The 12,125-nt window shown below is 48.3% G+C and overlaps 1 protein-coding gene across 1 annotated transcript in view; it reads right to left on the reverse strand.

Annotated features, from left to right (window-relative positions):
- Positions 1–1,388: 1,388 nt before the first annotated feature.
- LOC136639653 (5'-nucleotidase domain-containing protein 2-like) overlaps positions 1,389–12,125 on the reverse strand; it is a 28,624-nt gene continuing 17,887 nt past the window's right edge. Inside the window, exons 9-14 of the mRNA XM_066614034.1 lie at positions 9,312–9,413; positions 8,195–8,276; positions 7,305–7,391; positions 6,989–7,129; positions 6,680–6,744; positions 1,389–2,459 (exon numbers count right to left, since the gene is read on the reverse strand). Coding sequence (XP_066470131.1) covers positions 2,198–2,459; positions 6,680–6,744; positions 6,989–7,129; positions 7,305–7,391; positions 8,195–8,276; positions 9,312–9,413 — 739 coding nt within the window. The 3' untranslated portion in view covers positions 1,389–2,197. The remainder of the gene's footprint in view (positions 2,460–6,679; positions 6,745–6,988; positions 7,130–7,304; positions 7,392–8,194; positions 8,277–9,311; positions 9,414–12,125) is intronic.

Here is a 12,125-nt window from a genome sequence, read left to right on the forward strand (position 1 = left end):
CAGGTGTGCTGTGGGGAGGTCATTAGTAGGGCCAGTGAGGGAGGTGAGCCCCCCCCCAGGCACAGTGTGCCTTGTCAATTGTCAAAAAACAGATGGTGTGCCTTGACCATTTAGTGCCTTGCCAGTGTACTGTGAGATGAAAAACGTTGAAAATCACTGTTCTAGGCCCTTTGGTTGCAAAGATATGCTTGCATATGGGTGGGCAAAGTCTAAGAGGATCTCAGAAATCAGGGGCTGCATAAAAAAATGTCCAACAGGCAGGGTTTGATGTCTTATTTTGACCCTCCTTGTAACAAGAGTTTCTGATATTGCTGGGGTTCCCCTCCTCCCACAGGTCCCCAACTTACCCAAGGAGAGGACTTCTGGGTCAGAGGATCAGGGAGGAAGCCAATGGAGCATGGAGCATGGGGGCCTCCCCATATGCTGCCTGGGCACTCCTGATGGCGGCAAGGCATGGCAGAGGAACACTGCGTGCCGAACCCCCCGCTTCACCCTCCGCCTTGGAGGAGGGAGGGGGGAGACAGGCCATTCGGCTGCTGGGCAGCCACCCCTCCCCCGCCTTGGGGGGGAAGGGGAGCACTCCCTTGTCCAACCAGCCGGGGCCTGCCTTGCCGGGCAGGGCACCTGGCTGTGACATCAGGAGCCCACAGCTGGACCTCCCGGCGTCGTCTGCAGAACTACAGGACCCAGGTGGGCAGGGCCAGCCCACCCCCCAAAGGCAGAGACCAGAGCAGAGGCAGCAGCCTTCCCAGCCATCTCAGGAGCAACCCTGGCAGCTCCAGCTGAGAGGAGGTGGGAGGGAAACAGAGAGAAGGGGAGGAGTGCTGGTAATCCCAGGGGAGGACAGTCCCAGAGACAGGCCCTTTTTGTACCATCCCTGTGAGGGAAGGGGAGGGGCCTGCCCTACCTAAACCTGGAGGCCAGGGATGACAAGGCAGTTGGGAGTTAGAAGAGCAAGCAGGAGGATCTGCTGACAGCAGCCCCTGCTCCTGACTCTGGCAAATGCTGCCAACCCAAAGAGGGGGAGCTGGGTGATACAAACCCCCTCTCTTCTGAACTAGTCTGAGGCCTCCACAAGGGGGCCCCCCTCGGAAAGGCCAGGCGGGCCCTCCCCTTCCCCCACAGGGAGGCCTCACAGATATATTATGCAAAAAAAAAAAAAAAAAAATCATGCAAATTTGCATGTTACCCATGCCACAACATATGCAAGTCATTTAGCTTGGCAACATGATATAAAAGGTTTGTCAAGTACAGTACACACTTGCACTAGCCCTGTGTAGTACAACAAAGGAAAAAAATAATGAAATGGCTTAGGAAAGAGTAGAAGTCGAAAATGGTGGCAGGCAAAATACCCAGTGCCTGACCCACCTCTATGAACACATCCAAAACAAGTTTCACACTGATCTTTATTAAAAATTTTAAAATTCTAGTTAACAGCTAAGAGCATCCTCCCATAGCACCTCCTGTCCTTCCCTTTTCACTGGGAAACAGGCTCTTCCCTCCCACTGCCACAGTACCCTGTACCCATCCCAGTTGCATGCAAAACAAAAGACAAAAAAGAAAAAAACCCTACCCAACTATGTTGGGGGATGTAAACTTCAAGCACTGCAGCAACTCACATTGGCCTGTAGAGTCCCAAAGAAGAAGGCTGAGATGCTTGTATGTTGGATCAACAAAAACAAAAACCCTCCCCCCCCTCCCATAGCAGATGCCAAGCACATTTGCATGGTTGGAACATCCACTGCAACACAAAACAGTTAACACAAGCCCAGCCCAAGGGGCCTGCTTATTGACAAGGAAGTAAACACACATGGAGTAAACAGAATTCCAAACTGCCTGGGTAGAAGGCTGACCACAGACTACACTGGTCAACTTCACAGCGAGACCACCTTATGCCTGCTGGTTGCCAGGATTCTTGCAAAGAGTGCTGAACTAGTTGGGCCTTGGTCTGGTCCGACGAGGCACTTCTTAATATTCTTCAGCAAGAGGGCATCATCAGGGTCACTCAACACAGATTACCTATGCCTTAAAGCAACTGAGAAATTTCTAATACGCACTCTTGCTTTGTGAATTTAAGAACACACATTGGTGGACCTTGGGGAATCCAATGAAAGACCATAAAGTCGGAAGTAAGCCACTGCTGAAGTTGACGGCATGAAACGAAGGGATATGAGCCTCTGGCTCTGTGCCATGGTCCCTAGCGGATGTGCGCCATCTCTTCCAAGAAGGGTGTCTTCATGCAGCCTGTGCAAAGCTGATCCATCCAGAGGGGAGCCTCATGCTGCAATGGGGTGCGCCTTGGGTAAAAGGTATAGTTGAGGTCATAGTTCAGCAAACAGCTGAGGGAGGCCATGTAGACGTCTGAGAAGCGGCACAAGCGGCGTGAGAAGTATGTAGGGTTGTGGCACGTGCGAAAGATGCTGCCAAACTGAGGATTGAAGAGGTTCTTGGTGAGAGCTCTGCAACAGGGTTGGGAAGAGAAGGAAAGAGTAGTCAGATGATTTCTACAAAATCAATGTTTGGAAAGAGCGCTGCTGATTCCTTCCCTGGGTTCCATGCTCAGCAGATGATCGAATTGGCTATGGCAAGCCAGTGCATCTCCACAAAAGCTGCAGAATGCAGTGCTGGCTGAAGAATACAGCTATCTTAAAACCTCACCTTTAATTAAAAACAGGTGGCCACATACCTATGGCCACAAAAATATGCTGCAAAGGGCAGTTGCAGACCTGGCCCCTGTGACGCCCAGGCGTACATGACCGCAACGTGCTGCCCCCTGCAACACACTGTCCCCAGAGGATACTTACCCTGCCTAAGGATGTTCCTAGGCACTTCAAAAGCAATCCGAGGCCTCCAGAGTGCCATTAGGCAGCACTTCCAGTTTTCCAACGTAAACCGGAAGTACTGTTTAAGGGCACTCCAAAGGCTTTCAGAGAGCTCGTGGATGCAGCGTGGGGCTTCGCCTGCCCATGGAACAGTTCCAGAGGGCAGATGGAGGCACCAGCCGCGGCATGGCAGGTGGAGGCAGTGAGGGCGCCTGGGGCTTTTGCCCCCCCTTGAGTCCCCCCAGGACTGCCACTGTCAAAGGGTGTGGGTTATTGTCTAACATCTTGTTCAGCCACCACCACTGTTCCCTCTGAGGTGTGTGGCTGGATGACTGTGCACCTCCCTGCCGAACTCCACATAGCATTGAGCTTGGCCACCTAGAAGTTCAGCAATGACATCATTGCCAAATGTCTGGAGGTGGCACTGCAACAAGCCACAATGTCGTGCAGCTGCCTGCGAGTTCCGTACACCAGTGCAGACCCCTTATAGGGAATGCTGGCTACCACTCTGGCTTCTGAGTTTTCTAGATGTCAGAAGATTAGAGTTTCTATGCCCTTTATAGTTTATCTCCACCAGTGACATGCAGTAAGGACAGGTAGAGCCTCACCTGACCCAGCAAATAAAAATAAAAAGGACATATCAAGCAATGGAGGGAACAATGAGAGCTGCCAATCAGCTCAATTGCTATAGTGGCTTGCAAGGGACAACATAGGCAGGTATGCCTTTGCAGACAGGGAGAGCTACATTTGTTTCCCCAGTAAGAAAAAAGACATTTCTGGAGAGGCAGCTGGAAGAGTTGCTTCCCTTCTGTTTAGAGAAAAAAAAAAAAAAAAAGCAAGGAGCCTGCACAATGGACCAGCTCTCCAAAGCACCAGGAGTGGCCATTTTATAGTTGCTTCAGGAGGCCTATGCTGAGCTCTCCCCAGCTCCGAGTAGGGGAAAAAGAGGTGAGTTTTTAAAAAAAAAATTATTGAGGGGTAGGAGAGAGAGGGTGTTCCAGAGACTGAGCTTAAGGGGGGAGGGAGGGGGAAAAAGAGTGAATGTGTGTTGTCGCCTCTAGCCTGAATCTCACTGCATGTCACTGATCACCACAACTAGTAGAATTAATTATACAAAGTTGTGGAAATGTACTCCATTGGAATCTTTTATATAGGTCACAGAATCTAGCTTCTGTCACCATAGAATTTGGGTGACTTAAGTGCTTTGGGTTTTGGGGGCTGTTTTTGTTTTTAAATGCAGAATATACAAAGCCCTGGAACACAGGCTTCCATTCCCATCTGTTGCAATACCATTGGCTGGTTTGAGGCAAGGCTTGCTGGAGTCTTAGCATAGGTAAGGTAGTATAGTGTAGTAGGCAGGGAAACCTGTGCCAGCTCCACAATCTATGGCAGCTCATGTGTGGAGTATCACTGCAAGCAGGGGGCCACCCTTAACTGCTATCCAATTGCACACTCTAGCCCACTGTTTTCTATGGTTGGGAAATCCAATCCTACCACATGAGACATGACCCAAATCAGTAAAACCTTCAACTGTAATTCTCTGTGTGCACTCATGCAAAAGCAAGCTTTGCTCAGGCTACTGTATACCCTATACTGTACAAGAATAACTATCAGTTTTGCAGGTCAGGGCCATTAAAGCAGCCAATCAGTCCCTAAAGATCCTATGTGGAGTCAATTGGTCAACCAGTCAAATAATTAAGTCTCTAACAAAGAGCAAATAAAACCCAGAAAGCAGACCAAGGTTCTCATGCAGAGACATAGCAGCTGCTGCCTTCAGAACTCCACCTCCTCTTCCATAAAAACTCAGCGGTTCCCAAACTTTTTAGTACCAGGACCCACTTTTTAAAACACTCTGTTGAGACCCATCTAGGTTTACTAGAAAGAAATAATAATTTGTTTATTCATTCATACAAGCTTGCAAACTGCAGGAGCTCAACACCTTGCAGGGCAGGTAGCAGCTATCTTGCAAACTGCAGGAGCTGAGCTCTTTGAAGGGTAATCAGCAGCTACAGAAGCTGATTTTTCAATACCCTCAGGGCTTAAGGCAATTAGTTTTCTGATCTTTCCATCGCTCTTTGGCAACCTACCAAAAATCAGGTTGCGATCCACCAGTGGGTCTCAACCCACTGTTTGGCAACCACTGCTCTAACCCACAATTACAATACACTACTGGTTTTCATTATAACTAGCTCTTGCCAAATCCCTGCTAAGAAATGGTTGTGAAATCCTGTCCAAACTCAACAAAAGAAGAATGGGGCCTGGAAGGAGGAGGGGGAAAAAAGAGACAGAGAAAAATGTTTCCAACAGACTCCAACCTGGAGACCTAAAGTCCCAACCCTACTTACCAGTCAATGGTAAAGAAATAAAAAATGTTCATTGTTTAGAGAGAAATGAAAAAGTTGACTCTTGAAAGGTAGCATACACCTTCATGTAGGCTTTGCCACAAAGAGACCTTGGGCAGGGAGGATGGCTCCATCTTGCTTTGGGAATGCTTTCCAGTCACATTTGCATCAATAGTTACTTCTCTTTAGTCAAACTGGATTTAGTGTTTGTTTAATCTTCTGAGCAAAAGCTGCTCCATCCTGCATACGGCAGGGTCTGCACAAGAGTCAACTCACAGGATATGTAGAAGGGGTTTTGGTTTAATGGATTGGTGCAGCAACTGCTAGCACTACACACACTAGTTTTGAGCAGTTCCCACTTGAACTGTCCCTTAGAGGGAAAAAGCTGAAGTGAGGAGGGGAGTGACAGGACAGATTCCTATGTAACATTATTTGCCACCTTCAGAGGACAAGGGAAATTTTGATTTACATGAGGCTATCAGTGTTCATTGCACGTTACATAAACCAGAGAGAGAGGTCCCTGCCCCAAAGCGTTTACAATTCAAACATTTACGTGGTGGTGAGGGAAGGGAAGACTGAGAAAGGGAAGAAAAGACTGTACAGACAAAGGAAGAATGCAAACAAAAGCTCTCATGCATACTTTAGTTTCATTCCAGAGGCGCTGCAGCAGAATGGAGAGAGAAGCGAATATGTGTCTTTAAGAAGCATGGGAGTCAGGACTCTAGGACAGAGATAAGTCAAGACCTAGAATGGGGATATCTGAAAAAGGCAGCAGTGGAGAATTATAGAGAGGAACTAGAATCCAGGAAGCAGCTATGATTGGGTCAGTTAAGTCAGCAAATCCATTACTTGAGAAACAAGAGACAAGTACCAGGAGCTGTCTGCTCAAAACACTTACAGCATACTGATCAATGGAAAGCCAAAGAATTGCATACAGTTGTGTCCCATTATCTATGGGAGTTCCATTCCGGAACCCCCTGTGGATACCTGAAACCATGGATATGGGTGAATTCCCCTCCTCGCAGTCTCCTGGAGGGGAGGGGAGCTCTGCTCGCCTCCAAAGGGGCTTCCGAGTTCAGTAGAGGTCATGGACATCTGTCCACAGCCTCTACTGGGCTCAGAGTGACCTACAAAGCTCAAATCATGTGTCTTCTGGCCTTATAAGAAATTAAAGAGTCACTTCCAGTTTCTCAGTGAAATCAGAAATCATGTGATTTGAGCTCCAAAGCTTAGTCTGAGCCTGGTAATGGCCGTGGATGGATGTCCATGGCTTCTGCAGAGCTCAGAAGCCTCTCTGGAGGCAAGGGGAGTGGAGTTCCCATTGCCTCTAGAGGGGGTCATGTGGGGGGGCATGGGAGGGTCCCAGACCCAATCCACAGATAACTGAATCCGTGGATACAGGATTTGTGGATATGGGGGCTCCCATATGCATATTTCATGCTCACAAAAGCTTCTCTGCCTTCAGTCTATTTACAACCCATCAGGCCGAGAAAAGGAACAGAAAGTAGGCACTACCTGAGCTCCTGTCGCTCCTTCATCCAGTCCTGCAGCACTTCCTGGGATTCCAAGTCCTGGAACATCTTTAAAGAAACAAGCCCAAATGGGTAAACAGTTGTGCCTAGTAATCCCTTTCCCCCATTCTTTCCCTGTAGAATCACAACACAATTCCATCCCCTCTGCACTAATTGACAGTCTCATTGGGACACCTTCTGAAGTATCCATTGTCCTACAATTCTCATGCACCACCAACTGTGAAGAATTCTGTGTCATCATCCCCATTCTACTCATAAGAACCAAGCTGCCTCCTTCTGCCTTCTTGCTTACCTGCATGCGTTCCAACAATCCAGTCAAGGCCTGTAACCAGGTGAGTGCCTGTGAGTACTGCTCAGTATTCACCATTTTTGTCTCTGTCTCCAGCTCAGGAACTATGGCCCCTGTCCGCCAGCCATGGCGCAGCATCAAGTCCTGGGGGGTAGGTGGGAGCATAAAAGCTTAAGATCTAGCTCACAGAGCCCACCTGTCAACTAATTCCCCTTCAAGAGTTGGGGGAAAATAAAGATACCCAGGATCTTAGGCTCCACCCCAACATTCTGTCCAAAACTTTGTTAATAAACCAGATATAGAAGCCAAGAGATCTCACCGCCAGGTCACTGTAGAGGTGATCTCCAAAGTAGAGAACCTTGGATCCACGCCAGCCTGTAAGCCGGAGGAAGTCAAAGAGGTTGCCCTAGGGAGAGAAGGAGTGTGCATGTGTGTCAATGAAACAGGGAGCATTACAAAAGGACAAAAGTGATATAGGTTATTAAGAGCTCTGTGGATACAGAAAAAAAATGACAAGACAGTTTGTATATTAACAAAGGAAAAAGAAGAGAAAGCCTCCTCTCAAATTTATGAAATTTCTTGCTCTCTCAAAGCAAGAGAAAACAAACCCACGCCAGGCTGCATTCCCATCACCATGCAAAGAGAGACACAGACAACAGTGTTTCTCCCCATTCCTGCCATCACTCCCTCTTTCCCTCTGGACCAAAGAGAGCGGGAAGGTCAGCAGGTCTGGTAGTAGCAGCAGCAGGTCTAGGTTTTGAGCCCCACCAGGTACCCAAAGACGCCAACCCCCAACAGTGGCTCTCAGCTACTGAGGCAGAGTGCTATTCGCCTTTGACTCTGCAGACACAGGGCAGCTCTGGATGAAGTCTTCGATTGAAGGTCCAGTCCTCCTCCTCCACTCCTCAAGAGTGGCCCTGCTAGCAGCTAGCACACACCAACCTTCTCTCCCTGGTGACCTGAAAAGGTAAGGCGAGGGCATTTCTCGCCCTCAGAGCTTCCCTCCAGCGTGGTCTCAAGAACCATAAAGAGGATTTTATGAGAGGCAGTAACAGAGTTTCAGCCCAAGGCACCATCAGTGGCCAAGCCCAATGATCTTGCCCAATGAAATGTTTTTAATGTGAAACTGTCACAAGAGATAGACTAATTTGGATCTTCCAAAACAGACCCACCACCATAAAAACATTCTTCTCCAGCCAGTTTCCTAACCTGCTTATACACCTGCCCCTTCTCCAGCTTGTTTATTTTGTCCCATTGCAGGTCCCCATTGCTGTCCAGTCGTCGAAAAGGTCTAAGAAGAAAAAAAAATTGGGAGAAAAAGCAATTAACAAGGTTTTCTATCCTCCCAGAGTTGCAAAGGAGAAGGACATGGGAGTTCCCAGTACTTGGCTTCCAAATCCACAAAACTCCAGATCATTTTCAGGACTCCCTCCTCCTTGCTCAAGCCTCCCCCACCATTTGTCTGCGGAAAAACTGTATGTTGCATATAACAATAAAATAATTTATACACCACTTTTCAACAAAAACAAACAAAAACTCCCAAAGCAGCATTCATGTGCTTTCTTCAAATTCCTGCATTATTGGCTTTAGAGTGTTTAAATAAAGCAAAATCCATATACAGAAGTTCCTTCTTGGAGGCTTTTAGTTTAAATCCCAACAAGACACAAGAGGGAAAATGAGGGAAGGACAAGAAGTGATATTAGACCACACATGGGTCCTACTATGTCATTGATAAAACACCAATATCTTCATAGGAGTGGACAATTATGGATTACAAGCAAATTCAAGTTTCTTGTTTTATTCACACACATACACACACAAAACATCTTGAGAGGTTTTTTTAGGAAAAGGAAAAAGGGAAAGAAGTCTACAGACAGCACAATTTCAAGGGTATGGAGAAGTACAAAACACTGAACAGGAAGCCAGATAAGTGAACTGTCTGGCCTCTCTGAAGCATTTCACCCAAGGGACCCATTTGATTACCTTAGATATTTGACACACACACCCCCTTAAGGTTTACAACTGGTGTATTTTTGTTTGCTCTCAGCTAGATCTGTTTTGCATACCATACCCCACATAAGCCACATACAAATACTTGGTAGTAGGCTGGTTTGTTAGCTGTATATACACATAAGCTGAACAAAAGGTCACAAAATTTGGGGGGGGGGGATATCAGCTTTGCTTCTCACTCTGCCAGTTATGTGCTAAACCCCCCCCCCCACAAATCGAGAATGCACAAAGCACACATATGAACATGCTCAAGCTCATCCTCCTTCACTGATGGACCAGAACATACCACTGCATTTTCATACTGGACCATACTTACTTGACACAATCATTGAAGAAATGAGGCTTGTCAGCTTGAACTATGACCACATCAAAGAAGTCCCGCCAGTCTTTACCCACCATGTACCGCATACCTTTGTCACTGGAAGGGAGAGGGGGAAAACAGGAAAGAAGATGTTATTAAAAGCCAACAGTAGGAGGCATTGTACCTCAAAAACATGGCTCACCTAGTATCAGGGGTTGGCCAGGTTAGGCACTGGCTGAGGGCCCATGCCAATGAGAGGGCCCACCTACTCAGGCCAACCCCTACACCTTTGAAACAAATGATAGTGGTGGTACCCAACACAATCAGAGCATAATCAGAGCATAAGTAGGCTTACTTGAAAGGCTTTGCATTAGGCTAGTGGAGGAATTTGCACAAGCGCTTGAGGAATCTCTTCCAGGCCCGGCCGACGCAAACGCATCCAACAGATGGGAACATTTCAAGAATACCGTTTACAACACCGCCTTGTCCATATTCGGCAAGAAGACCAACAAGGCGGCAGACTGGTTTGAAGCCCACTCTGAGGAGTTGACACCAGTCATTGAGAAAAAGAGGAGAGCTCAAGCAGCATACAAGGCCTGTCCCAGTGAGCGCAACCTGCAGGTCCTCCGAACTGCTCGCAGCAAAGTCCAACAGACTGCCAGGAGATGTGCTAACGACTACTGGCTCCAGCTCTGTTCCAAGATACAGATAGCAGCTGACACGGGCAACATCAAGGGGATGTATGACGGTATCAAGCAGGCCCTAAGTCCAACACAGAGGAAAATTGCCCCTCTGAAGTCTGCCACAGGCGAGGTCATCCAGGATCGGGCGCAGCAGATGGAACGCTGGGTGCAGCACTACTCTGAGCTATATTCCAGAGAAAATGTAGTCACCGAAGAAGCACTGAACAACATTGAGTGCCTGCCTGTGCTGGAAGAGCTTGACAGTGAACCAACCCTAGAAGAACTTCACGTGGCCCTGGACTCCCTTGCCTTTGGCAAGGCACCTGGAAAAGGCAGCATCCCTGCTGAAGTCCTAAAATGCTGCAAAGAGATCATCGTCACTGAGCTGCATGAAATCCTCTGTCTCTGCTGGAGAGAAGGTGGAGTACCTCAAGACATGAGGGATGCAAACATCATCACGCTGTACAAGAACAAAGGTGACAGGGGTGACTGCAACAACTACCGCGGCATCTCTCTCCTTAGTGTTGTAGGAAAGCTGTTTGCCCGAGTTGCACTAAAGAGGCTCCAGGTACTTGCAGAGAGCGTCTATCCAGAATCGCAGTGTGGATTCCGAGCCAACAGGTCCACCACTGATATGGTATTCTCCCTTAGACAACTGCAGGAGAAATGCAGGGAACAACGACAGCCACTCTTTATAGCCTTCATTGATCTCACAAAGGCTTTCGACCTGGTCAGCAGAGACGGCCTCTTCAAGATTCTCCCCAAGATTGGATGTCCACCCAGGCTCCTCAGCATCATCAGATCTTTCCACAAGGACATGAAGGGCACTGTTGTCTTCGATGGCTCCACATCAGACCCTTTTGACATCCGAAGCGGAGTGAAGCAGGGCTGTGTTCTTGCACCAACCTTGTTTGGGATTTTCTTCGCTGTCCTGCTGAAGCAGGCCTTTGGAACTGCAACAGAAGGCATCTATCTCTGGACCAGATCAGACGGAAAGCTCTTCAACCTCTCCAGACTGAGAGCAAAATCCAAAGTCCAGCTGAAATGTCTGCGTGACTTCCTCTTTGCAGACGATGCACCTGTCACTACCCACTTTGCCAAAGATCTCCAGCAGCTCATGGATCGTTTTAGCAAGGCCTGCCAAGATTTTGGACTGACAATCAGCCTGAAGAAAACACAGGTCATGGTTCAGGATGTGGACTCACCTCCCTGCATTACAATCTCTGAGCATGAACTGGAGGTTGTCCATGACTTTGTGTACCTTGGCTCAACGATCTCCGACACTCTTTCTCTCGATACCGAGCTAAACAAGCGCATCGGTAAAGCAGCTACCATGTTTTCCAGACTCACAAAGAGAGTCTGGTCCAACAAGAAGCTGACGGAACATACCAAGATCCAGGTCTACAGAGCTTGCGTCCTGAGTACACTTCTGTACTGCAGCGAGTCATGGACTCTTCGCTCACAACAGGAGAGGAAACTGAGCGCTTTCCACATGCGCTGCCTCCGACGCATCCTCGGCATCACCTGGCAGGACAAAGTTCCAAACAACACAGTCCTGGAACGTGCTGGAATCCCTAGCATGTATTCACTGCTGAAACAGAGACGCCTGCGTTGGCTTGGTCATGTCGTGAGAATGGATGATGGCCGGATCCCAAAGGATTTCCTCTATGGAGAACTCGTGCAAGGAAAGCGCCCTACAGGTAGACCACAGCTGCGATACAAGGACATCTGCAAGAGGGATCTGAAGGCCTTAGGGATGGACCTCAACAAGTGGGAAACCCTGGCCTCTGAGCAGCCCGCTTGGAGGCAGGCTGTGCAGCATGGCCTTTCCCAGTTTGAAGAGACACTTTGCCAACAGTCTGAGGCAAAGAGGCAAAGAAGGAAGGCCCATAGCCAGGGAGACAGACCAGGGACAGACTGCACTTGCTCCCGGTGTGGAAGGGATTGTCACTCCCGGATTGGCCTTTTCAGCCACACTAGACGCTGTGCCAGAACCACCTTTCAGAGCGCGATACCATAGTCTTTCGAGACGGAAGGTTGCCAATACTAGTCCCTTGCAACTTGGCACTAACACTGTATCTTACCTACTTCTAATGAGCTCTAGCAATAGAGGCTGTGGACACATGAGAATGCTAGAGATAATAGC

The sequence above is a fragment of the Tiliqua scincoides genome, chromosome 2, assembly GCF_035046505.1.
Source record: "Tiliqua scincoides isolate rTilSci1 chromosome 2, rTilSci1.hap2, whole genome shotgun sequence".
Lineage (NCBI taxonomy): Eukaryota > Metazoa > Chordata > Lepidosauria > Squamata > Scincidae > Tiliqua > Tiliqua scincoides.